The sequence below is a fragment of the Thermothelomyces heterothallicus genome, assembly GCF_042370625.1.
Source record: "Thermothelomyces heterothallicus CBS 202.75 unplaced genomic scaffold P884_scaffold_24, whole genome shotgun sequence".
Lineage (NCBI taxonomy): Eukaryota > Fungi > Ascomycota > Sordariomycetes > Sordariales > Chaetomiaceae > Thermothelomyces > Thermothelomyces heterothallicus.
This window is the reverse complement of record NW_027192585.1, coordinates 179,380-203,776: the sequence shown is the minus strand read 5'-3', so window position 1 is coordinate 203,776 and position 24,397 is coordinate 179,380. Positions and strand designations below refer to the sequence as shown.

At 54.8% G+C, this 24,397-nt stretch overlaps 8 protein-coding genes and 1 non-coding gene across 9 annotated transcripts; 5 read left to right on the top strand and 4 right to left on the bottom strand.

The window, feature by feature from the left end:
* Nucleotides 1-3,261: 3,261 nt before the first annotated feature.
* Nucleotides 3,262-5,015, bottom strand: P884DRAFT_248878 (uncharacterized protein; the record flags this gene model as incomplete). The annotated part of the gene is made up of 3 exons (XM_069440571.1): nucleotides 3,262-3,660; nucleotides 3,751-4,524; nucleotides 4,631-5,015. 3 exons carry the CDS (start codon nucleotides 5,013-5,015, stop codon nucleotides 3,338-3,340), a joined length of 1,482 nt encoding a protein of 493 aa, XP_069295029.1. The 3' UTR covers nucleotides 3,262-3,337.
* A 1,258-nt stretch (nucleotides 5,016-6,273) lies between these two features.
* P884DRAFT_279777 (uncharacterized protein) lies at nucleotides 6,274-8,609 on the top strand (the record flags this gene model as incomplete). The annotated part of the gene is made up of 2 exons (XM_069443357.1): nucleotides 6,274-7,381; nucleotides 7,450-8,609. The coding sequence occupies 2 exons, from the start codon at nucleotides 6,274-6,276 to the stop codon at nucleotides 8,607-8,609; spliced, it is 2,268 nt and encodes a 755-aa protein (XP_069295028.1).
* A 765-nt stretch (nucleotides 8,610-9,374) lies between these two features.
* P884DRAFT_t142 lies at nucleotides 9,375-9,448 on the bottom strand. Its single transcript has one exon. It is a non-coding gene; the product is annotated as a tRNA-Val (tRNA).
* A 2,271-nt stretch (nucleotides 9,449-11,719) lies between these two features.
* On the bottom strand, nucleotides 11,720-13,485 carry P884DRAFT_271964 (P-loop containing nucleoside triphosphate hydrolase protein; the record flags this gene model as incomplete). The annotated part of the gene is made up of 3 exons (XM_069442484.1): nucleotides 11,720-13,243; nucleotides 13,303-13,375; nucleotides 13,442-13,485. The coding sequence occupies 3 exons, from the start codon at nucleotides 13,483-13,485 to the stop codon at nucleotides 11,720-11,722; spliced, it is 1,641 nt and encodes a 546-aa protein (XP_069295027.1).
* Nucleotides 13,486-14,260: 775 nt separating this feature from the next.
* On the top strand, nucleotides 14,261-15,151 carry P884DRAFT_279775 (uncharacterized protein; the record flags this gene model as incomplete). The annotated part of the gene is made up of 1 exon (XM_069443356.1): nucleotides 14,261-15,151. One exon carries the CDS (start codon nucleotides 14,261-14,263, stop codon nucleotides 15,149-15,151), a length of 891 nt encoding a protein of 296 aa, XP_069295026.1.
* Nucleotides 15,152-16,083: 932 nt separating this feature from the next.
* Nucleotides 16,084-17,227, top strand: P884DRAFT_207787 (uncharacterized protein; the record flags this gene model as incomplete). The annotated part of the gene is made up of 2 exons (XM_069438820.1): nucleotides 16,084-16,813; nucleotides 16,902-17,227. 2 exons carry the CDS (start codon nucleotides 16,084-16,086, stop codon nucleotides 17,225-17,227), a joined length of 1,056 nt encoding a protein of 351 aa, XP_069295025.1.
* A 732-nt stretch (nucleotides 17,228-17,959) lies between these two features.
* On the top strand, nucleotides 17,960-19,876 carry P884DRAFT_271961 (uncharacterized protein; the record flags this gene model as incomplete). The annotated part of the gene is made up of 3 exons (XM_069442483.1): nucleotides 17,960-18,026; nucleotides 18,056-18,066; nucleotides 18,113-19,876. The coding sequence occupies 3 exons, from the start codon at nucleotides 17,960-17,962 to the stop codon at nucleotides 19,874-19,876; spliced, it is 1,842 nt and encodes a 613-aa protein (XP_069295024.1).
* A 514-nt stretch (nucleotides 19,877-20,390) lies between these two features.
* P884DRAFT_248868 (uncharacterized protein) lies at nucleotides 20,391-22,807 on the top strand. The gene is made up of 2 exons (XM_069440570.1): nucleotides 20,391-22,005; nucleotides 22,114-22,807. The coding sequence occupies exons 1-2, from the start codon at nucleotides 20,425-20,427 to the stop codon at nucleotides 22,699-22,701; spliced, it is 2,169 nt and encodes a 722-aa protein (XP_069295023.1). The 5' UTR covers nucleotides 20,391-20,424; the 3' UTR covers nucleotides 22,702-22,807.
* Nucleotides 22,808-22,952: 145 nt separating this feature from the next.
* Nucleotides 22,953-23,858, bottom strand: P884DRAFT_271959 (uncharacterized protein; the record flags this gene model as incomplete). Its single annotated transcript, XM_069442482.1, has 1 exon — nucleotides 22,953-23,858. One exon carries the CDS (start codon nucleotides 23,856-23,858, stop codon nucleotides 22,953-22,955), a length of 906 nt encoding a protein of 301 aa, XP_069295022.1.
* Between the last annotated feature and the right edge of the window lie 539 nt (nucleotides 23,859-24,397).

The window sequence follows — 24,397 nt, the reverse complement described above, 5'->3', positions numbered from 1 at the left end:
AGCCGAGCCGGCGAAATTTTCGCTCCGGGACGGGAACAGGAAGGTATTGTACTGCCAGACTCACAGCGAGCCTTGATTCCCATCGAAACCTTGAAAGACCCGTTTACACAGAACGCGCTGCAGGACGGACATCCACACCTAGACCTGAAGTGCTTTCCGCCATTGCCCTTGACGTTGCAAATACATATAAAGTTGAGGCAACAGCCCTAACCAGAGCAGGCATGGCGCGTCGTACCACTCGCCATCGAGCTGAAAATCGTACAACCGTGGTAGGTTCTCCCCACTCCCTCCCTGCCCTTGCTTCATTGACGAGACGGATCTTTATCCCTGACCCCAGTTAACACGCAGATCGATCTGGGGATTTGACCTAGTCTCTGGAACTCGCGTGCCAACTGTTTGAATGCTACTGATTATTTTTTCCCTATTGAAGATCGGTTGATCCTATCTAATCGGAAGAATCACACCAACAAGCCTGAGTTTGTGACATGATTTAACGAGTATGCAAAATACGTTAAGGTATTTTACGTATACAAACTTCTAATTACTACTAAGGTATACTTCGTAGCTAAGCACGCTTGTCACGCTTCCAGAACGTGCCTCGAGTCAGGGTTACCCCCTGCCCTTTTGAATTGCAAGGATCCTCTGACAACCAGGCTAAGTACGTACAGTTGCCCTTGTGGCCTCTGCAAACCGCGTACATGAACCAAGAGATGATTCCAAGCATGTTGTTGACCACAAGAAGAATGACCAGAAGAAGAAAAATCACATGAAAGAAAAAGGGGAGGAAGACAAAAGAGGAACATGCATCCTGCCGAAAGCATAGACGGCTCGGGGTTTTCCTCAAGATCTCGAAGCTAAACAGAGTCTGCGAGAAAGGCCAATTCGAAACTGAATGCTGTTTAACCTTGACGCGCTCCGGTCACCGCGGCTCGAAGCCGCCAATTCCGCCCTAGCCTAGCGCTCGTTGGGAGCCAGACTATTGTCAGGATGCGCCCCTCAATGCTCAGCGCTAGTGCACACTAAAGCGCGGGAAGGCAAGCCAGGATCGGGCCTAGATCCTACCTTGGAAAAGAATGTCTTGGCTTCTCTTACAAGTAGTGCAAAGGGCTGAGCTGTTGACAGCTTTACACTACACTACACTATGAAAATTCGCCAACCCTAGTGCAGCCACGACAATCATACATACATTTTGAACCCTGGTTGGTTGAGGGAATTGTTCGAGCACCAGATCGATCTGACTTACGGAGAGCTCGATCAACGATCAGCAATTGGGCATTTCCGTCGCCTGCTTTACTACAGTATAATTATACAGGCATATGTCGGCCCCGCAGAGAACCTCGGGTTGGGTGTGAGGTAGGTCCCTCGTTTAATAAGGTGAGAGACCTGGAACCAACAGGAGCTCGCTTAAGCGACGGTGTAGTCGCACACTTCCTGGCTGCAGGTACGCTACGTACAGTGTCTATTATTCCGCCCTCCCGCCCGAAGTTCTATAGCCGAGACCGAACTGCAACCACAACCGAGTTTCTCGGCTGCCTTGCCTTTAGCTTTTGTTGGTGCGCGCCTCGACATATTCATGCAGATGCAAGGGGGGAAGCCACTCACTCACTCCGGCTTATGGTTTCTAATTATACTGACCTTCAGCTTTGTAAGCGACTTTCACGCGGACTGTCTCGTCTTCGGCTCTCGCTTAAAGCAACTCTCTCGGTCGATCACCGAGGTCTGCTCGGTCACCTCACGAGCTCGAAATTTCAGGAATGCCCGGGGCCAGCGCGGTGAGGGAACTTTGGGGAAGGAAAGGGACAAACACGGACCTGACCCTTTTATCCCCCTTCTTCGTAAAGTAGTTCGTTATTAATCTATCACACTTTCCTGATCTGACATTCCCGCGTGGTGCCTCCACCGAAATGGGATCTGCTTCTTCCACACTCGGTCAGCTCGTACGTAATTTCAATTTGCATAGGCCAGTTATTGCATGTCTGTGCTGCTCGATTCAACCGTCAGGTAAGGTGTACAGACCTATTAGGTATCCACGGCTCTATCCACTATCGACTTCTGGGTACTTGTAGATTGCTAATCATCACTCGAGCAGAACGATGCCTTGAGGTATTGGGTATTGAAGTGGTGGGAGCCAGGCGATCCGTGCTTCGGCCATTTCAGCCAATATTGTACACTCTCGGGCACCATGTTCGTCGGCCTAAGTGGTATTTGGTGATGTTCTCTGCTCGAATAGCTGAAACATGGATATCAATCTAAGACGTTGTCACTAGACTCGCTGCCTTCACGACATTTACCGACGACGAGAGACCACATCACCAAGTCGTATAATTGCACTAATTATGCCTCGTCCAATTGGTTTTTGAAGCTTTGACATTATAATTATTCCCCATGGCGCTTCTAGTACGGAGCGGCGTGGGTTTAGAGTTTCATTGGACTTGGAGGTGTTGGAGATGGATCTTCATCTTCGGAGATGCGTCTTGCCCTTCAAACGAGAAACTCACTCGAACTTGACAGTGGGCATGTGGTCCCCGCCACTCCGTAGACAATTGGCTTCAGCGGCCCCGGGGCCCCGCTTCCGTTTGCTTTTGTGGACCCAACCCCCCCTGAAGGGTTATCTCCACCACAGCCTTATCCTTGCATTTTTAAAACAAAGTTTATCTTCACTTCATCTCGTCCGGTCTGGTTAATAGTTCCTTCTCGCAGAAGCTCTCTCTCTCTCTCTCTCTCTCTCTCTCTCTCTCTCTCTTTTTTTTTTTTTTTTTTTTTTTTTTTTTTTTTTTTTTTTTTTTTTTTTTTTTTGCAAGTAGCAGAATGCCCGGAGCGGGGAGCCACACTAGGACACGCCGAACTCCATTTACCGCTTCGGCGCTGCCAGCGCCTGCTCACGAGTTGGCCCGCTTGTCAGAACCCCGCAATATCCACTGAAAGTGCGAGAAAGCCAACCAGGTGGGTGTATTAGTGCCATTGATATCCGATTTCTTAGCACTATGGACTTACAGAGGGCCATGGAATTTGTAAGCTGGGAACGGAGGAGAATGGACGTCCGGCTCGACAAGGATCTCGTTTCCGTGTGAAACATCGCCTACGACATCCTACGCATGAGGGGATTCGAGATTGGCAAGCGCGAGTTCCTGAAGAACTTTGCGACTGGCTGGGTCCCGGCGCTTTAGAACTAAGAAGATGGTGAACGAGGAAACTGACGTTGTGTCGTAACAGCATAGGAGCATGATAATTACATCATCAAAAAAAAAAAAAAAAAACCTTGAATTGATGCGAGAACGGCTGTGCATTAATGACGCCCTCATATTTGCTTTCGCGCAACGCGTATATCATACATGCTTTAAAACCCTAGCACCCGATTTGCCTCTTCGACCGCCGCCTTTCCACCAGGGGTGTCATCCTCCACCGTAGCAAGCTTGTCGAGACCCATCGATTGGACTCCGAGAGGGTCGCAGTACTTCTTCACGTACTCCTCCGTGGCCCTCCCGATATGCCTCGACTCTCCTTCGCCGCCCGGGAAGTCAGGGCCAGGCGTGCCCCGAAGGAAGGCGGCTCGCTGGCGAGCAACGTACTCGGCGCTGGCTACCGTGGTCGGGCACACGGGAATGTACAGGACGCTGGAGTCACCGGTGCCGGCGTGTTCCTTGTCGACGGCGTGGATTGCTGCGGGCGGGCGCGTTAGCAGAACCCCATCCCCCTGGCTTTTTCTTCTCTCTCCAAGAACCAAAGAAAACACCGAGAATTGACACTCACTGTCGCAATGCCACACCACGTAGTCCCCTGGCCTCACCTCGGGCACGTGCACCATGGTCTTCTCCAGCTCTAGATGCGGGTGCGCCCCCTCTGGAAACTCCTGCGCACACCCCATGGCCGCACCCTGGATCTCACTCGTCATCCGCTCCCCGCCAGTAAACTCCCAGTTTCCCTCTTCCAGATACCTCTCCCTATTGCCACCGAGCTCCTCCAGCCCTTTCTTCGCCGCGAAGAAGGGCCTCAGCAGCGCGTACACCCCGGTCTCTTTCACCAAGGGGTTCACCAGCAGCGTCCCCTGCAGCGGGCCACTCCGGCTGATGGCCAACCAGCCCTGAAACATGCGGAACATGCTGCAGGCGCCGAGCCCGCCGTATAGGTCCGTCACGGCGCGGACGCGCGGCGCCGCGTCGAACGGGTCGTACCCGGCTCCTCCTTCCCCTGCTTTCTCTGAATTCCCGCCATCCCAGCGGCCGCGGAAGACGGCGTCGTAAACCCCGCCGCGGCCGTACCCGCGCTCCTCCCAGCGCTCGACGCTGCCGCCGTCCTGGTGCGGCCCGAGTGCGAAGTGCGCGTCGCCCGGCCGCCGGATCCGCAGCCGATCGGCGTAGCTGAGCGGCGTGTGCATCGACACGGGCGCCGACGGGTCCGACGCCGCGTGCCAGAGGGTCGTCATGAGCGCGCGCTGCGTGGCCAGCAGGTTCGGGTGGGCACGGGCGCGGACCTGCGCCGGCGACCAGTAGAGCTCGAGGACCTGCGGCTCGCTCGGCGGGAAGCCTGTGGGCGGGTGTCAGTTTGTTAAAGGGCTATGTAATTGTGGACTGATTAACAAATAGACGTAGAGAGAAAGTTGAACACGGAAATAAAAAAAGGGGGAACAAACCGCGGGTGTGGGGGTTCTGGCGGACATATTCTTCGATTTCAAACTTGTAGGAGCTGGCTTCGTCCTCCGGGATGACGCCGCGGATCACGGCCACGCCGCGCTTCTTGATTTCCGGTTTCAAGGCTTCGAGATCGTCTTGAAGATGGCTGAAGCGAACTTCAGGGATGATGGTGGGCCCGGTGCGTGCGATGAGCTCGTTCTCATTTTGCAGCACAGCGAGCAGGCGCTTCCAGCTCGCGATAACTGCGTCCTCGTGGCCGCTAACCAGGCGGAGCTTGAGCTCGCGGAACCGGTCCGGCAGGGGCGGAGTCTTCTTCCCAGAAAGAGAAGCGAATGTGTCGGATATATCGCCCTCGGCTTTGCCTAGTTTGTTCATGGCGGCCATGGATGTGGCATGGCGGGAATGGCTGTTCGAAAGATTTACCGCGCAGGAATTGAAGCGCCTAGGTCGAATGCTACGTAGGGACTTGGAGATCATTGTGCTGTCCAAGTCAGGTCCAACGGTCGACGGAGAAGGAGGAGGGAGTTGAAGTCAACAATAACAATGGATTGATGTAAGAAAGAAATATGTATGCGCATTAGTTGATGATGGAATGATATGCCGTTGATCAGTGAATAGGAAAAGGGACCAATCAATCCCACTTAGAGAAGACATGTGTGATAATTGTATCTCATCAGCGCGTTGAAAGCCAGCTTCCACTATTCCAAAGTCTCGACGAGCGTTTCTCTCTGGCCATGGGCGGAATTGCCCGATTGGGAACAGGGGCAACAGATCGACGTCATTGTCACTGCGCTCGTGCACGTCGGCATAACTATTTGGCGGGCTGAGGTGGGGTTTAGCGTCGCACCGGCGAAAGTAACAGAATAGACTTGATGGGCGGTTATTCACTCAGAGTTGAGCTCTTAATGTTTACGGCTCAAGGGTGGTAGGTTCCAAGCTGGGAACAATCTTACAGAGACAGATGGGAAGGACCGGAATGGCCGGAACGGGAAAGTCCGAAGCCCCGCCCCAAACTGTGCCCATCAAAGATCCTTCGGCCTTTTTGTCAGCTCGAGCAGTCGGCTCTGTTCGGACGGCGAGAAAACCAGCCCACAATTCCACAGCGGAGAGCGACAGCTCCCGTCGTCTTTTGGCTCCCTGGTTTCTCTCGTCATGGCAGGCGCGAGCACATCCGGTGCTGGACACACAGTCCGGTTTGTGGGGCACGATGCAGCCGGACTCCCCGTAAAGAGGAAGCAGGTCCATCAAGCATGTTTCCAGTGCAGAAAGCGGAAGGTGCGGTGCCTATGCCTTTTTTGTTTCTCTTTTTTGCTTTCACTTCTGCCTTTTTTTCTTTCTTCTGTAAAAAAACAAGTGAAGAAGGGACGGTCGCAATCTTGATCAAAACTGACGTACTCGACAGAAACGGTGCAGCCATGTAGAGGATTCAATCCGCGACACTCCAGAAGCAGATGACGAAGCAACAAACAAGGCGGCCGGCGAGGGCCCAGCAGCGCGGCGCGACCCAAAATGCTCACTTTCCGTCGCTACTGACAGAGACACTTCGGATGCTGCCGCCCAGTTGCTCCGCTTCTTTCATCATGCTGCGGACGAGGCGTCTAGCAACAATCCCGAGGATGATCAGACCCAGCCACCGCGCCCAATGTCTCCAGCGCCGCCGTTTCTGGGAGATCTGAATCCTGAAGGCATTCTGGTCGAAGCCACCATGGTTTCCTCTCAAAAGACACCGCCGGCAGATGACGAGCCGGGCCACCAGCATATTGGCTTCTTACCACCAACCCCGCCTCGCCAGTCTAAAGAGTCACCGACACGGGGGCGGGCGACGACATGCACAGGCAGCCCCAAACTGTGCGAAGACAAAACAGGCCCCTACTTCTCCGTTCCCAGGGAAGATGGCACGCGGCTCACGATACACGTACAAGACACGGCCAAGTTTGCTGCCATCGCTCAGAGTCTTGTCACCCGCGAGCTCGCCGAGAAGATAATGCCCTCCGACGCGGAGTGGCGAGTCATGAGGGACCTTTACTTGACCAAAATACACCCCATCTTTCCCATCTACGAGAAATCGGCTCTGATGGACCTACCGCAAGAACGGGGGTTGCGGGAACTCATTCAGGCGTCTGTGTGCCTTGCTGCAGCCACAGACCCGGAGACCCATAACCTACTCACATTCAAGTCGCAGAGCCACGGAGAAGCTAGGTCACATAAGGTTGTTCCTTATGATGACTATTCTCGTGACATGGCCAGCTTTATCAACAAACGCCTCGTTGAGCTGCAAGAGAGCCGGCAGATCCCCTTGACAAATCAAATCCAGGTCATGGCCCTGACATGCTTGTACTGGCAGCCGACAAGCCCGACCGAGCGGTTCGAGCCGCTGACCCTCTATGCGAAACTTGTCAGTCTGGTGCATACCCATGGCGTCCACTTGGGCATCATAGCGAGGGGACACTCAGAATGCTGCACCGAAGGACGCGGCAAGAGGATTTTCAAATGCCTCTACGCCCTTGACAGATTACTAGCCGCAATTTCGGCACGGCCACTCATGTTCCACAATGTCGATCTCACCAAGATTCCCCATCCGGACGAGCAGGATTCACCCATCTTCAGGCTTTTCATCTCCTTGATCCTGCTTCTCGATCAAGTCGTTGAACTGTACCGGCCGCGACCTAAATTCACCTACATCGATATGCCCGTTTTTGAGCGTATGGCTATTGAAGCGGGCGCGCAATCCGAGCCCGAAGGTCTGCTTGGTACGTATCCCAGTCAGTCGGGTGACGGTTTCAGCAGTGGTCATATGCACTAATAGCGCCAACTTCAGTTACGCTCGAGGTCCTCTACCACGCCATCAGCGTCCTCTCGGTTCGAATGCCTCGTAATCGTTTTCGAACGGCTCCCGAGTGCGACACGCTCCACAGAATATCTACCCATCACTTGCCGCCGAACAGTATGAACGCCCGAAGATCACACTCCGCCGACCGCATCCTCGACGTCATCAAAGATTATAAGCTTAGCCCGATGCCCTTCGTCGCGTATGCGTCGACACTATCTCTTAGCGTGGCATACCGCAAGTGGCGCTTCAGCCAACTGCCCACGTTCCGGACCAGAGGAGGCGCCGACTTCAAAAAGGTGCTTCCAGTAGTGCAGGAACTGGGTGCCATATGGACTACCGCCCGAATAAACGGGGAACTCGGCCAGTGCGTACTGCTGAAGCTAGATCGGAATGAGATCATCAATAGGAAGCGTGCCAGGGAGACAGCCGAGGGCTCTGGGACCAAGCGAGCGCAGGCTGGCCCGCTCGGTGATGAAAACGAACAGGAATCAGCTGCGGAAGAGCCAAACGGGGCCGTGGAACGAACCCAAGCCGAAGTGATGACCCAGGCCACGCCGGCTCCAACACCCAGCAGCGCAAACACACCTCCAGAGAAGCTGTGCAGTTCACACATATCCCGCGACAGAACGGCTCAAGACCTAGGCGCCAGCAGCAACAGCTTTCTAGGGGCATCAGCCAACCACCGCGATCCTCTTGCCTCTCATACGGCCTCGTTCCTAGCCGACCGTCCGCAACAGCGCTCCCTGCCCCCGACATGGACTTCGTGTAGGACAGCAGACAAGATCCACCACAGCAGCAATACCCCTGCTGTCCCTCCAAATCCACCTTGGGCCGCGTCGGTCAACGATGGCATGACGCAGCCCAACCCTACACAACAGCTGGCCATCTCCCAAGGCTACGGCTGCAACCAGTCAGACGACGCAATCCCATTGCCAAGAGACGTCCTCGAGCAGCCAGCGAGGCTTAATGAAACGTCGCCGCTGGCCGGATTATCGGAGGACGGCATGGAAGACTTCATGATTGACGATGATGCTCTGTTTCGATCGTGGGATCCACGTTTTGCACAATCGGTAGATTTCTCTTTCAGTAGCATCTTGGACCCGGGAAACCCCTTTGCTTGGCCTGAGTATTGCAATTATACGACGTAATTCAGGCCTGTATAATCTGAATCTGGCAACATAGAAAAAGAATACGCATCTTAGGAGACAGCTTATCATGATTAAAAATATTGTCGCGCTTGCCGTTGTGGTCTCCCGAACCTGCCAGGGCAAGGCCATCGTTTTCTGGTTGGACGCTGCGGCATACTATTAAACTTCTGCACTTTCTCGTCTCTTGATATGTCTCCTATCTGGCCGAAAGGTGCTAGGCAGGTTGCCAATATCCACCGTGTATTATTGGAGACCCGAAGCAAGACGAATCACGGATTTGAAATGGTTGCGAGGTAGCATTGCAAAGACACTTAGGTTGATTCAGGCTTTTGCAAGAAAGAGGATAAGAATAACCCACGAGAAAATTTTGTCATGTCGGTCTCAAGTCCTACTTATCCTCGAATCCAGAAATGTTCCAGGGTATCCTTCACCCGCCCAGTCCTGCTCAGTTGAGTGCCCCAGAACAGTCATAATTACTTCGAGCATACCGAAACCAGCCACATCCTGTTTAGAAAGCCAGCCTTGATTCATCCAGCAGTTAAGGTCAGGACAGCTTATGAGAAAACAAACTTCTAATTAAATATAGCACTAACAACTCGGTCAAGCTAAGTTTACTTAGCAAACGGACCACTCTCCCCACAGTAATTAATCACTCACCGACCCAACATTACGGATTACACGACCTTTCCCGCCCAACACGTAATTAGCAAGATGTTACGGTATACGGAGATCAAAAGAAATCAAATAAAAAAAGCAGGCTTTCGATGATCGAATCCAGGTTCGAACTGGAGACCTTCAGTGTGTTAGACTGACGTGATAACCAACTACACCATTCGACCACTCGTTGTTGTCCCCGCGTTTCTTGGCGGTGGCGGAATCCAGTTCCTGAAGCTGGCCGGATGATAGCCCATGTCCAATAATGTACCCTTCCCGTGGACAAGGTGTTTGCATTGTGTGTGTATGGCCCCCAAACTGCGTATATAAGCAAGAAACCTGCCCCATGAGACGACCGGCGGTGGAAAATCTATCTGTTTCAGTGTTATGCCAGGTACGCGAGGTACCAGGCAGTCCAAATGCAGATGGCAATAATGTATGGCAATAATGTGCGCGGGGATCGTTTCGGAAATTTACGGGCCATCATGTAGAGAGGTTCACGAATTATTTACCTTACCTTTACCGATCGTCTTCCTGAAGCGTCGGCGAATTCTGTAAAGGGCCGGCTCGGAAACACTAACAACTGGCCCCAAACCTTCGCTAAGTTGTCCTTACTGTCGTCAGATATGGGCATCAATTAAAATGGGACATGCATCATCCTCGCACCAGACCTGGTACACATGACGCGAGAGGGAGAAAAGACATTGATATTCTGTCTATCTTGTCAGAGAGACCCAGGTAGCCCACCAAACCTCCTTGATCCCATGGCCATCCTCGGAAACAAGGACGAACCCAAATGAGACAATCTGCCTAGTGAGAAGGCCGCCAAGTCTTTCCATTGTCAACCCCCTAGAAAAAAAGTTTTTTTTTCTTTTGTTTATTTTGGTGTTGCCCATCGCTTCCTACCCAGTCATCCTGCGTGCTGCTTCCCGACAAGAGCCAGTCCAAGAAGCAGCGATCTTGAACACAGAGAGAACCGGGAAGAGCTTGATGGTGTGCCGGTTATTGTCGTGGTGATACTCGTCGGAGGACTGACTGTATGCCAGGTCCAAAAAGTGGTTAGTAGTTCAATCGCCATCCACAGTGGTGTCCCCCCCTCAAGAGTGAAGACTGTGGGCCACAAACTGGTGACCCCTTCCCGTTCTCTCCCGTGTAGCATGCTGTAGCTTTTCCCGAAGAGACAGGGCGTTGTTCGGGAAACCGCTGCAGCTGCCAGCCATTCCTCAACCCGCATCAGCCGCTTGACATCGCAGGCCAACGTCCTCAATAGATGCCTTGCCTCCTTGCATCTCTTTCCCGGTCCAAGAGACTCCTGGTGCACCCCCCAAATCATCCCACGGTGCATCAATCGATCCGCACCACTCCCATCCAGGTTCGTGCTTGTCGAGGAAACGACCCCAAACCTGTTGAATCCACCTAGGCTCGAAGACTCGAACCCATTCGCCGTTGACGTCCATTCCCATCCACCGAATCTCCCATGCCATGACAACGCGAACGCTCCCTATTGCCTCTTCTTCCGCCCCCGCCTCCAAGCTTCCCGCAGTCCAACCCACGCTTCTCCCAGCACAAACTGCAAACAAATGCGAGAAAAGAAAAGCCACCGCCTGTGTCCTTTTCTTTCGCTTCCATCCATGCGCCAACCATGACCAGAGCTGGGAGACCAAATACCCTGGTAATAGCAGTGAAGGGAGCCTCACGCCAAAAGCAACCGTAAACGCCGTTTATATGACCCCCAACCATCCTCGTAACCCTAAACCCCGCCCCGTTTGAAAGGAAAACCCCGTCGACCCACCCAAACCTCCATGAGACTCCTGGCCATGCCAATCCCCGCGTCGTTTCGTTTCCATGCCTTTCATTGTGGGGAAGTTGGAGAAAAGGAGAAGTTCGAGAGTCGCCTAGCCCTACTCTGGATCAACCCCGTGCTGTGACTGCTTTGCGCGGCACCAAGCAAGGAAGGCCGAGCAATTGTAGAAAAAAGGTCGCTGGAAACAAACGAGCGCTGCGCCGAAACAAAATGCCGCGATACCAACCATAGAACAGAGAATAGTCGTGAGTATGTCCTAGTTGAACCAGAAACCCTTCGCCGTCTATTGCATCCATGTTTTGCCGGGGGGGAAGGATAACGATTGCATCGTCGATAAGAGATGAGATGTCGAAAATTAGGCGAGAGCTGCGCAGAAATTAAGGGTATGATACAATCGAACGCCGTGGTTCCGGTCGGAGCGCGTAGAAAGAGACGAGTTTCGATCAGTGACGATTGTCGTGAAGGGATCGTCAAAAGACCTCGGAGCCGAGAAGACGGCTCCTTGCCGGCAGGGAGTCTTTCCGGAGGGAGGTGCGGGGAGAAGGGGGAAAACAAAATATGTACAACCGGAAACAACCATAAATGAACATAACCTCATATGAACTCATTGCACCAGCCTCTGACGCACGCCATGGAGAGACGCGGATGAAGGTTAAGCTTGCGAGCCAGCCCCCGGCGCCTGGCCTGGACCCTGCGAACGGCCGCCACGCTGACCACCGTAGTTCTGGCGGCCTCCTTGTCCTTGATAGCCACGGCCACGGCCGCCCCGGTGACCGCCAGTTGGACCGCGATTGCCTTGGTATCCTCCACGACCTTGTGTGCCAGAGGGGCCGGAACCGTTCTGGCGGTTGGCCTGCCCTTGCCATTCTCCCTGCTGGGCTCCCGAAGACTGCACCTGTACTGACGATTTCTGCGGTTGCTGCTGTTGCTGTTGCTGCTGCTGCTGTTGCTGTTGTTGTTGTTGTTGTTGTTGAATCGCGGCAGGCTTGTTCAAGTTGGAAATCGGTCGCGGGATGGTCTCCGGGTTCTCATAGACGTAAAGGCTCTTGTCGATGGTCTGGGGTATCGGTTGAATCTCGGTGCCCAGGTCCCTCTCGATGTTGTAGAGGTTGAACCGATCGTCCCAGTTGATCAAGTTGATCGCCAAGCCAAGGTGGCCGTATCGACCGGAACGACCAATACGATGGAGATAAGTCTCGGCGTTCTTGGGGAAGTCGAAATTGATGACGACGTTCACCGCCTGGATGTCAATACCACGAGTCAAGAGGTCGGAACAGACAAGGTTGCGGCAGACACCGTTGCGGAAATCGTGGAAGACGCGGTTACGAGCTTGCTGCGCCATCTTGGCATGGCTATAAAAGCATGAGTAGCCGAGCTCGGTGATCTTCTTGGCAAGGAGCTCGACGCGGTTGGTCGAGTTGCAGAAGATGATGGACTGGTTGATCTGCAACTTGGAGAAGAGGGTATTGAGGCAGTGAACCTTCTGCTTCTCCTCCACGTAGGCGTAGTATTGCGTGATGCCGCGCAGAGTCAGCTCGTCCATGAGGTTGATCTCGTAAGGGCTCGACATGTTCTTGTCCGCGAAATCCTTGACCGAAATCGGGAAGGTGGCAGAGAAGAGCATGACCTGGCGGTCCTTGGGATGGAACCGGAGGAGCTGCTCGATAACCGGGGTGAACTCGGCGGAGAGAAGCTTGTCCGCTTCGTCCATGATGAACATGGGGCACTCGCTGAGGTCGGCAACCTGCTTGCCAGCCAGATCGAGAATTCTTCCGGGAGTTCCGACCACAATATGAACGGGATCCTGCAACCGGACGATATCGTCGCGAAGACCCGTCCCGCCGGTGGTGACCATGACATTGATGCCGAGATGTTTACCGAGGGTCTTGCAGACCTGGGATGTCTGCATCGCCAGCTCGCGCGTCGGGACAAGGATGAGACATTGGATCTTGGAAACCTTGGGATTGATCTTCTCCAGGGCCGGAATGACGAAGGCGGCGGTTTTGCCGGTACCGTTCTTGGCACGGGCAAGAATGTCGCGGCCGGTAAGTGCTACCGGTATGCTTTCTTCCTGAATTGGGGACGGCTTTTCGAAACCGGCCTCGAAAATGCCCATCAGCAGATCCCGCTTAAGTCCGAAATCTTCAAAGTCCAAGCCTTTGGTGTTGGTCACATCCTGCAAGTGATGGCATGATCAGTGGAATTCGTAACAGCAGAAGACGCGCCTTTACGCACCTCTGTTTGTTGTCTCGTATCCTTCGCTGGAATCTTGAGGTTCTTCTTCCAATCGTCCGGGCCTGGCCCGTCACTAGAACTTGTCAGTCCAAGTCCACAACATCTCTGGGCACAGAGGAGTGGTGGTAGGGTAACAAACTTTAAGGTGGAGGCATTAAGCTTGTCGACGAGACTGTCTGTCATTGTGGCTATTGCGGGTTTGTAGGGTTGAATGTGCGGTAAAGTGCGCAGTGTCTGATACGCGGCGGTCAAGGAAGAGTGGTGGGGGCCGTCTCGCTCGGAAACCGCGTGGAATTGATGCAGACTTCGAATAGGAAGAGGGTGTTTAGAGGGCCGATCTCTGTGGGTTATATCGTGCTATACCTGTCGGCTCATAAGCACAGGCTCGATGAAGTCCTCGTCGGTGGCGGAAAATCGGAGTCGATGTTTGTTGGTTTGTGGCGCGATCGTCAGTTCGGTGCTGCTGACTTAGGCCGAGAGCTCGTTGATTGTGAGAGAGTGGTAAATCTGGTTTAGAGATTGTACCACTGAGCAGAAGATAATTTGGTTCTTCGGTGCGAGAGGGTGATTCGCTTTGGATAGCGTTATGGTTCGGTCTAGCTGAAGCAGCAGGGCTGAACGATGTTTTGCGCTCTTACCGAAAAGTCGAAGGAAATGAGTTTGCGATGTCACGTGGAGAACGGGAGCCCGTGCGCCAACTGTGGGGTCGGTGGGGTTAGGGATGTCCACCTGGGGTCACCTTCATCCTGCTGTTTGACCCTTGTCGTGGGGCCACAGAGCGGTACGGAGTAATCCCGTAAGCCCGTACTTTCATGACGGAACTTCAGCTGCTCGCATTGGGACACCTTCGCTCCCAAACTTAGACCAGAACATCCACCACTCCCACTGCGTCGGCTGATCAATATTCCCGGCACCATGATGCTGGGCCATTCAAGCATGATTTGTTCTCCCTGAAACGATGCCTCTCAAATTACCAGCGACAAGCCTCTGCTCGAGCCGCAGCGTGCTCTCCGTGTTCTATTCCCTATCTTCAGCCTCATCACTGTGCCGGCCACGCGATCGGCCGTCCGTTGCGCCCTTATCGCAATGTGCACAACATTGGCAGTCCTACGCCACGGTGTCTGATGGGCAGCGGGGCGACAAGCCCAACAACACAGCCTATCCGAAATGGCCGACGTCTGCGAATCCTACACCTTACGAGATCCTAGGGCATCCGCGGGATTGTCCCTACAACAAGGCCCGGTATTTCCAGCTCGCCAAACTCTACCACCCAGACCGCCACCACCATACCTCCGGCGATGGCATTCCCCAGGTGACGAAGCTTGAACGGTACCGCCTAATCGTCGCAGCCCACGAAATCCTCAGTAATCCACAAAAGAAACGCTTGTATGATCTGTACGGCTTTGGTTGGGAAAACCAGACAGACCCCAAGATCCGGCACCGTGAGGCGGACCGCGCGTGGCGGCGGGAGCCGGGAAATCCCAGTATGAATGCGACGTGGGAGGACTGGGAGCAGTGGCACCAGCAACGAAATGGCAGCGGCGGGAAGCAGGAGGAAGTCTTCACGTCCAACATTGCCTTTATGGCCATCGTTTCAGCTTTTCTCATTGTCGGTACTTGGAGTCAGATGACAAGAGCGGGTACGAATTCGATCAGCATTATCGAGATGCGGGACCAACAACACGCGGCCATAAGCAGGGACCTTCAGGAGCGGCGGAACCAAAGGGCTCGCCTTGACCGGGAAGCCAGGGTTGAAAGCTTCGTACGGCAGCGAGAGTTTGAAAAGTGGGCACATGACCCACCTGGGCATGGTCACCGAGCCCCAGGGGACAGCGAGGTGTCGAATTGACTCTAGGGAGGCATCGGTACCGTGTTTCCGCGTTACAACTCTCAGAGAGTTGGGTCTTTGCTGTCGTACACTAGCTTGCTCGGGGGCGACTGTTCAAACCCACGACCGCTCCCTACAAAGCCCGCGAGGCATTGACACACATTGAGTCTTCAGTGGTCCTAGAGTCCTGGAGATCGCTCTCGGCGTAGTGTTTCACTACTCTTACCCGGGGATTCGAACTGAGTCACATGGATGCATCGTAGTCAAAGCCATCGCATGTCGTGCATGGCATCTGATGCTCATGTCAGAGATCTCGCCGTTTCACTATCTGATGACTCGACAGGGACGTCGCGGGCGTTTTCTCCGCCAATTGAGCGGCTTGACCGACATTCGCCGAGGTGAGCTTGCTCAGCTGCAAGAGGCGGACGTGAGGCTCTATCGAGCAGCGGCACCGGACAGCAAAGAAACGCGCAACATTAGATTGGGACAAGTCGTACGTCTGTATATATATATTACCCCGCGCATGTCTCGGATGAGATATTTGTACATACATATACGAGCTCCCGTTGGGTACTGCACCCACGCCCTTTGGCAGGGTACGGGGTTTGGATGGAACTTCTCCAACTTTGCGTCAGTGGATTACTGGAGATGATAAAGGCTCTAGAGATGCAGCAAAGAAGAGAACCGTTCTCGGGTTTGCAATTTTGGTGAATGTCACAGAATACAAAGTAAACTGTGAAAACGTTCCCCGTTCCTCTCGCCTCTTAGTAGCATTACTTGAGCTCTTTTTCTTCATGCTAGCAACTGAGTCTATCTACCCAGTTCTTTCCCGGAGCAGCGCCGTTGGTTTTCTATTCGATTGTTTCACATCGCGTCTTCGCGAATTCCACAGCCATCGCACAGCTTTAGAAACAGTAAAAAGCAGCACCTCAACGCCATCACCTGTCAACACCATGGGTCGCCAGCGGGATGAAAATGCCACCCAGATGCGTTCACTGGCCACGTTCCGCAGGTTCAAGGAGTTTCCCGCCGAAATCCAGCAGCAAATCTTCATCGAGGCCATGGACCTACCCTACTTTCACACGGTTATTGTCCAGCGCGTCGACAACAGAGTCACCGGAACCTGGAGCCTATCTTTTTACCCTGATGACAAGAGCCCTGACAAATCAGGTCACAGGCTGTACGAGAAGATGACCTCGGTCGATCCAGCGGCTGCCGCTGCCATGCGCTACGAGAGACAGACCAGACTCAGCCAGCTGCCGTTCAAGAAGTTGAGAGCACCCGTCGACTATGAAAGGGACCTCGTCGTCCTCGATTTCCGCAAATGCAAAGGCCGGACGCTGGGCTATCTCCACCCGGATAACCAGATCCTCAACCCAACCGGCAGCGCCTTTGACGCCAACGCCGTCGCCATGCAGCTCGAAAAGCTTCAGAAGGTTGCCGTCGTGTGGAACAACCAGCAGCCGCTCTGCCACGATTCCTCCAACAATTTCCGCTGTGCCGATCCTTCGTCTCCGGTTCATGAGCCGCACAGAAATTGGTGCATGTGTCCGGAGGAGCTGTTTGGCCTTCTCAACTGCTTCCCCGAGCTGCGCCAATTCTACCTCCTCATTCCTCTGGGCAGGAAGACCAACCCCCAACAACTGCATGTTGAGGACCTGATCGAGGACGCATATAATAAATGTTAGGGCCAAACCCGCACTCTATTTTTGCTAACTTCCAAACTGTTATTGGGCGTCTGCTGACAAATTCGTTTAATACCCTACTCTAGCCAACTATCAACATCTCTACCCTGTCTTCCATGGCCGCGGTCAATCGTTCGTTCATGCTGGTCAACTACGTTCGTGGAAGGGGCGGAATGACGAGTCGAATGACAATGAGCTCTCGGTGTTCCAATTGAGCCCACACCGAGTGCGTCCGTCGATGCTTGATATGCTTAGAGAACTACGGAACGATTCCTTCTTGGCGGATGATGTGGAAACGCTTCCAGAAGCCGAGAGAGCTGAGCTTTCGCAAAATTATCGCCTCAGTCGGAAGGAAAGGGAGAACCTCGTTTTTGGGGTGCTGTGTGCAGTGCAAAATACGATTCACGGCTAGGTCTCATAGGGTGGTTTATTTTCTCATGAAATGAAACCCGTTGTCGGCTTGGTTGCAAGGACAAGCCACAACCATCGCTGTCGCTGTCACCCTTCCCTTGGAAGACAGAGAGAAAACCATAAACATCCTGCCAATCCAAGTCAGGCTGCTAATGGAAGGTCGAGCATGCTGGTTCAGGCTCTGGTAATTACCTAAACAGGTAATTAATTATTAATCAAGTAATTACAGAAGGACTTTTCCTAGTGTCATTGTTTCCCCGAACCACGTGGACAGGACATGCAATGCTGATGAACCTTTGTCTGCACTCATCATAGTTCATTAAATCAAGCAGACCAAAAAATGTGGCCGTCGAGGATTGTCTGGGCTTTGTTTTCTGCCTACAATAGACCTTCTGGCAAACAAAGACCACGGACAGTAAACTCCTTGAATCAAGTCTAAGATGTGTTCATTTACATTCAACAGATCAGGTGCTGAAAGGCTGAATTCCAACCTCAATGAAGGAACTAATCCTGTGCAACAATCAGCGTGCGATAACCGTGCGATCATTCTTCACTAAAAAAAGCATTGAAGTTTACTCGGGAACAGCAAAGCTATATATCAGGCCAACATTTATAATTTAAATAAGCAGGTGTCTTCGGGATCTCCAGATTTTTTGTCAGTTAGTTCCGCATTATTCCAGAGATCACAGTTCACAGTTCAAATAACACCAGTATATATCGACCTCACGAAAAGATGCTCAAGAGTTTTCCGGACTTTTCGAGGTTGCCGCAGGAGATACAAGATGACATCTGGGAGAGAAGTATGTTGAACTCTTCTCCTTGTGTGCAGGTGTTGGGACTGTACGCTCTCCCCAGACGTAACTTCCTGCGTTTCCTGGAATGGCAGACGCGGTGTTCGCAGGAGAATTGGCCGCCCCAAGTCATGCAGATGCTGGAAGGAAGCTTCAACAAGGTGAGGTTTGTGCTCCCCAGCCCCGAATTGGCCCGGCGCTCGCCGTATTATCACGCCGTTGCAACGGTCCCATCAGTATGCGCTGCCTCCCGCGATGCATACAAACGGGTGATCAACAAACGAGGACGGAGGGCCCTGGGGGAATTACTGGCCTGGCCGGAAAACACCACGCACGTGTGGCAGTCTGCCGAGAACCAGAAGACGCTCAACATCTGTGCCCTGCCGACCCGGATGACGGAGGAGAATAGGTCGAGGGAGGTCTGGCCCGACGTCATCATGGGGTTCTGGGACCCAGAGGTAGAGGAGGTCGACGAGCGCCCAAACAACGTCACCATTTTCAAAACACGGTTCACGCAAGAGGAGAGAGACAGGATCCGGCGACGAGAGGTGGATATGCCACGGCTGAGCTCAGACGGAGCGGTTCCCGTCTTTCTCAACCCGGCGACCGACATTCTGTGGCTCGACTGTGCGTTTGGTCCCGTAGTGAGCCCTTCTTCGGCCACCCTGTGCTGCGAGCTGCGAGACTTTGGCGGATTCTTCAACAGGGATCTCATCTCCATCCGGAGACTTGCCATCGAGTTCACCAGACCGCAGTCTGAGATGCAGTGCAACACTTGTCTGGAATTGGCAGAAAGGCGGCAAGAGTACGACCAATGGCTGGAGTCGTGGTACAAAACGGCGTCCGCCGAGGCTGTCTGTTTGCTGTGTGGCGCCCTGGAAACACCCGGGCTTGCAGACATGCCTCCCGAGCATAAGCAGATGGCCAGAAACTTTTTTAGCAAGCTTGAGCTCAGGGAGGGGCTCGCATCCCTCAGTGGTTTTGCGGCGGCTGTTCTTCGCCGTCTCCGCGGGGAGGAATCGGAAACTGGCTTTGGCGAGTTCGACGGCCTCAGACGCTTATTTGCCAGGGTATATCTCCCACTGCTGCAGCTGAAAGATGAGATAGAACGAGCCAATGAAGACGGGGGAGGAGACACCAGCTGGAGCCCAGGTAGGCGTCGCGGTGTCGACAACGATTATGTGCACAGTCGCTTGGCATTCCGCTCCACGTCTACGGTGCTCTTCTCATGCCCCAGGGATTTTGACGGCGACATGGCGGCCTTCTACAACAGCGAAATCATGGAAAAAGACTGGGCTTACTACAACCCCGAAAATTATGACGAGGCTGGAGATCCCATTTGCCGCTGGTACGAGGGACGACGGGCGGATCGTCACAATTGCGAGTGGCCCCGCTTCACCCGGTCGATTGCAAACTTCTGGCCCCTGACGACGCCCAACCTGGAGACCCTGTACATCGCCGACCGCGGCATCAAGCTGCGGCCCGGTGCGTCCATCCCGCCGGAACTGGCGACGTTCCGCGGGAACGGGTGCGTCTATGTCGAGGTGCCAATCCCAGATGATCCCACGCTCATTTTTGGCGGCGAGGACGACGTGTGGCAGTATCCACGGGGCACGTCCATGAACAGTGGCAACGCCTACGAATTTGGGCGTTACATGGTCGAGTGTCTGCAGGAGACGCTGTTCTTTCAAGGTCAAATTGGTCGCGCCGCCGCATTCGGCCCCTACGACTATGATCTTGTAATCGATACGTATACGCAACCGTCGGTAAAGTCGCCCTACACCCGCGCGATTCGGACGGGGGAGATTCCCGAGGTCAAGGTGCTGGCTGTTGTGGACGATGCAGAGGAGGAGGAATGACCTAGTTGTAGCAGAAATTAAATGATGTTGGTGATTGACTGATTTCGTAGAATCCGCGAAGTAAGTTGTCCTGCTCCTCAGTGGAAAGGCGGAGATTTGAACGGATTGAAGGTAAAGTCTTAACAAGCAGCTCCTTGATACTGATAATCCCGAGTATGTTTAATGTTGACGTGTACTCGGATCCTCTGCTCGTTTGGTCAAGAAAGCACTATCAGCTCAATCCCGTGCTGATTAATCTGTACATCATGTCAAATGCAGCACCCACCAACCAGAGTTGAGGTGTGTTGCATGTCAAAAACCTGTCGGGTTCCCATGGTCCCACGGGTATCAGGGGTCGCGTGGACATTTCTGCGCCTGATTGGCCAGTACTTGCTCGGTAAACAAACACCCCAGGCGTGTGTGTGATGTGGGGCACGGCGTTGCTGCCTGCCAAAGCCATGACCACTTTCCTCATTCTGTGGGTGGTTTTGACCTTTTTCTTGATCTCGTCGATGACTTTCTTCTTTTTGTCGGCTTTGGTCTCTTTTATGTACTAATGGTCTGAGTGTATGTGCGGCGTTGCCATCCTAATGCCTGCCTCAATGGATACCAATTTGGACCTTCCAATCGCACTGCGGCGCACGCGGCGAAGCAGAGGCATATGCAGCAGCAAACCAGGAGAATCCTCAAAATCCGCATCCCCATGCGCCTCGCCGAGACGTCCCACGAAAGCGACTCCGGCTGTGCGCACGCCAAATTCCAGAAAGAGAGGCGTCAGGTTCTCAGACCCAGGCCCCAGCATTGCTGGCGGGGGAGATAGTGAGCTGTCAACGGGGTTGACTCCCATGATACGCCGAACCTCTCTTCGTAGTAGCCAGATATCGCGGCGCCACTCCACCCCGGGCAGACTGTTCCCTGCATCTCGCGGCACCAGTGCGGATCCAGACGTACGAGTCCTCCCGGCCGGCGGCGAGGTCTACTTCCTTCCGCTCCGCCAGGTTCTTGACGGCCGAATCAAGCGCCGCATCCGGCGCAATGGCCTTAGTGAGGAGATGAACACCATCTCTGCCGAGAGGAAGCGTCGCGCCGAGGAGACGAAGGCTGAAATCGAGCGTCTCAAAGCGGAGCTGGCTAGGAAAGACGAGGAGATCGAGAGGCTGCACGACGAGACGGTCGTGTTAGACACCGAACGCGTCTGGGAGTTAGAGCAGCAGGTTGCGTCCCTCAAGCGGGAGCTGGCCAGTCGGTCAGGGGTGCAGCAGCAAGACCTGCCTAGCAGTCCAGCCTCCGAATGGACGAGAGCAGCACCGAACTCTTGCCAGGACGACTATATGGAACTCGACATAGGCGATGATCTGGAAGAGTTTGGCGGGGCCACGAGGGCGGAACTGGAATGCAGCACTCCCACCAGGCGAATGCTAGCGTCCTTCCCAACACCACCCGCAACAAGCCCGGAGCCGCAACCGCCTCAGACCCCTTGTAGACGCTCGTTTGGTACGCCGCGCTCGCATGTTGGCGTGCAAGCCACCTTTCCAGATCCCGACAAGCAACAACTAGAGCGAGAGCTCAGATCGCTTCAGCTTGAAGTTAGCAGGTTGACGGCCACGCTAGAATCTTACTCGTCTCTGGCTTCCCGTCTGTCAGACAAGCTCAATCTTCCGCCATCCGAGCGGCCATCAACGGCAGACAGCACAGGAGATCTCGAGGCCCACCTCACCACGGTTCTGCAGACATTATCTGACCGCACTGCAGCACTTGCAGAACTCGATTCGTCCCTCAGAGGACTCGGGTTCCCCGGATCAGACGCCTTCGAGGTTGTTGAGTCCCTCCGCGCCAGCTTCCGATCGGCCCGCCTCGAGCTGGAGTACATCACCCCAGGCGAGATCACCTTGCCCCTCACCGGTGCAGGGGCCGCGGTGCTGGACCTCGTCCTGAGCCGGCTTCGGGCTCTAGCCCAGAGGAACCGGGACGCAGACCAGGCCATCGACGAGCACCGCGCGACCGAGTTCTCCCTGCGCCAGCAGCTCGGCGCGCGCGTGACCGCCATGGACAGGCTCGCGGCACAGCTCACGGCGAGCGAGCGCGCCGCGCGCGACAAGGACGCCCGCATCGCCGAGCTCGAGGACGACATCGACCGCCTCCGGGCCGCCGTCCGCGCCCACGCCCGCGACATGGCCGAGCTCGAGGCCCTCGTCGGACGCATGGAGGCCGAGCAGCGCGACCGGACCGCCGCCGCCGCCGCCGCCCTGGAGGAGAAGCTCGCCGCGGCCGAGGCCCGCACGGCGGAGCTGCAGACGCAGATCGCGGACCTCTCCGCCGCGCATGAGGAGCAGCTGGCGAGGCTGAACCGGGCGCATGGCGCCGCTCTCGCGGAGCGGGATGCCCGCGTGGCCGAGCTCAGGGGCCAAGTAGAACAGGCAATGCGTGCGCTGCATGACGCCCACCTGACCGTGCGGCGGCTGAGGGTCGAGAACGGTCGGCTGGGCGAGGCCAATGAGCGGCTAAAGGAAGAGAGCGCAAGGGAGAAGGCGAGGGCGGACAGGGTCGTTGCGGGCATGAAGAGCGACTTAGCACGCGTTATGAGAGCGGCCGAGGCGTTCTTGGGGGGTGATATCGCCGCTGCTAGTGAGGGGACTGACGGGGCCGGCTCCGAGCAGGACCAAAGCCGGACCGTCGAGCTGCGTGGTGCCGGTCCCGGCCACGATGAGACGGCGACGCCCGCATGCGAGGCCAAGTCCGGGAGTCTGCTAAGTGGGGATCTGGCGAGATCACTCAAGAGCGGACGCAAAAAGGGGAGGTATGATAGTGGAGTAGGACTCTTGGATGAGAGGGAGGGAGAGGAGTAGAAAGTCGGGACACCTTGGATTTGGATGTTTATTTAATTCTTCGTGTCTTGTCGCTGATTGTTTGTCTTATTCTTGAAAATACCCTACATTATTTTTAATGGAGTTGAAAAAGAAACCCCATGGAATTTTTTGGGGGGGGCAATCCCTCGTATCCTGCCTGTGAGCTTCATCCCACGCAAACACGAATCCTGCTGTCGGTGGCCATCCTCCCTTGCTTCCTTCCGGTCGAAGATCTTGTTCCCCACGCATCTCTACCACTGTCTCGAATCGCACATGCATATCGTAAAGACCGGGTATGGGCCCCCGCCATTCTTGCGCCACTCCTTCTCAGACCCTTCGAATCCCAATGCCCGGCTCATGGCGGCAATCTTGGAGTACTCGTTGGCCCAGCAGTCAAGCGCCTCGGCCACCATCGTCCCGGCCTCGCGTGTATCCATGACGTGCGGGATCGCGAGCCTCTCCAGTCTCTCCAACAGCCCGCCGTGGCGCACTTCCACCTGCCGACAAGCCGCCTCGCGGAGCGGACCGGCCCAGCCAGCCTTGATCGCCACGTCCCTCATCGGCGGTGGCAGATACACCTCCTTCATCTCCACCGGCCACGAGATCTGTCGGATGGCGGGCAGAGGAGCCCCATCAGCTTCGTCGGGGCGGTCGCGGCGGTCGTTCTGGTCGGATCCCTGCCGATGTCGTAGCTGCAGGTAGTTGAAGTACCAGGTCGCCAGGTCCTTGACCACCGCGAGGCGGACGCGGCTGCTCGCGACGCGGGGCCCGGGGAAGAGCTTGCGGCGCAGGTGCTGCCAGAAGCGGCTGTGGGCGAAGAAGACGTCGCAGTCGAGCATCAGCGTGTCGGTGCGCGGGTCGAACCAGGTGCCGCGGCCGAGCCAGGGCAGGTCGAGGTCCGTGACGGGCACGCGGCGCATCGTGGCGACGGCGCGCGACTCGCGGCAGACGTGGGAGACGAGGCACGAGCGCGAGAAGACGAACTTGAGGAGGCGCGCGATGGTGGGATCGAGCGCCGCGTCGTGGTAGTGGTGGTGGCTGTGGGCGATGACGAGGCTGCTCAGGCGGATGACGCGCTGCGGGAGGCAGAGTTCCCAGATCATGACGCGTATCTCCGTCGGGAGCCTGCGGAACTGGGGAAAGGTCTGATGTGCCATCTTGGTGCTTCTTTCCTGTCGACAGTGGGACTGCTTCGGGGAGATGCTACGATGGTTGACGGCGCCGTGTTTTTATGGTGCTGCGACGGTGAGTCATGGCTCCGACTGAATAAACGCTGCTGTTCAACTTCTTTCGTGTTCCAAAATATTTCAGGTGATTGATTCATTTTCTAGTAAGGCATCTTACCTAACTAAACAGATACGCGAGTAATTAGGGGATGAGTCGCGCATAGATAGCATATGCGGGAAACCACGTCTCTCGGCCCCTGGACTCACCCCATCTTGCAGGGTAGGTTCACGGGGCGCAGCCGCAGGCGGTCCATTCGATGCGGCTCGGCGAGGGTAGGAACAATGGACGGGTAAATTGAAACAAGCTGGGTGGTTTCCGAGAGAAACGAAACTGGGCCTCCATCGCCAGGACTACTAGCAGTGAAAGATATAACATAATTATCGTGACACTCGCAGTCAGGTGTAAGCATCAACATGTATAAATGGGTTGCCATGACGTCGTTAAGCTCTACTGGAATTGATAGCGACTA

What these genes read in the sequence shown, in the direction of transcription:
- P884DRAFT_248868 (XM_069440570.1), top strand. Translation starts at nt 20,425, where the DNA reads ATGTGCGGCGTTGCCATCCTAATGCCTGCCTCAATGGATACCAATTTG. An exon ending in TCGACCGCCTCCGGGCCGCC is followed by an intron (nt 22,006 to 22,113) that starts GTCCGCGCCCAC and finishes CTGGAGGAGAAG; the next exon opens with CTCGCCGCGGCCGAGGCCCG.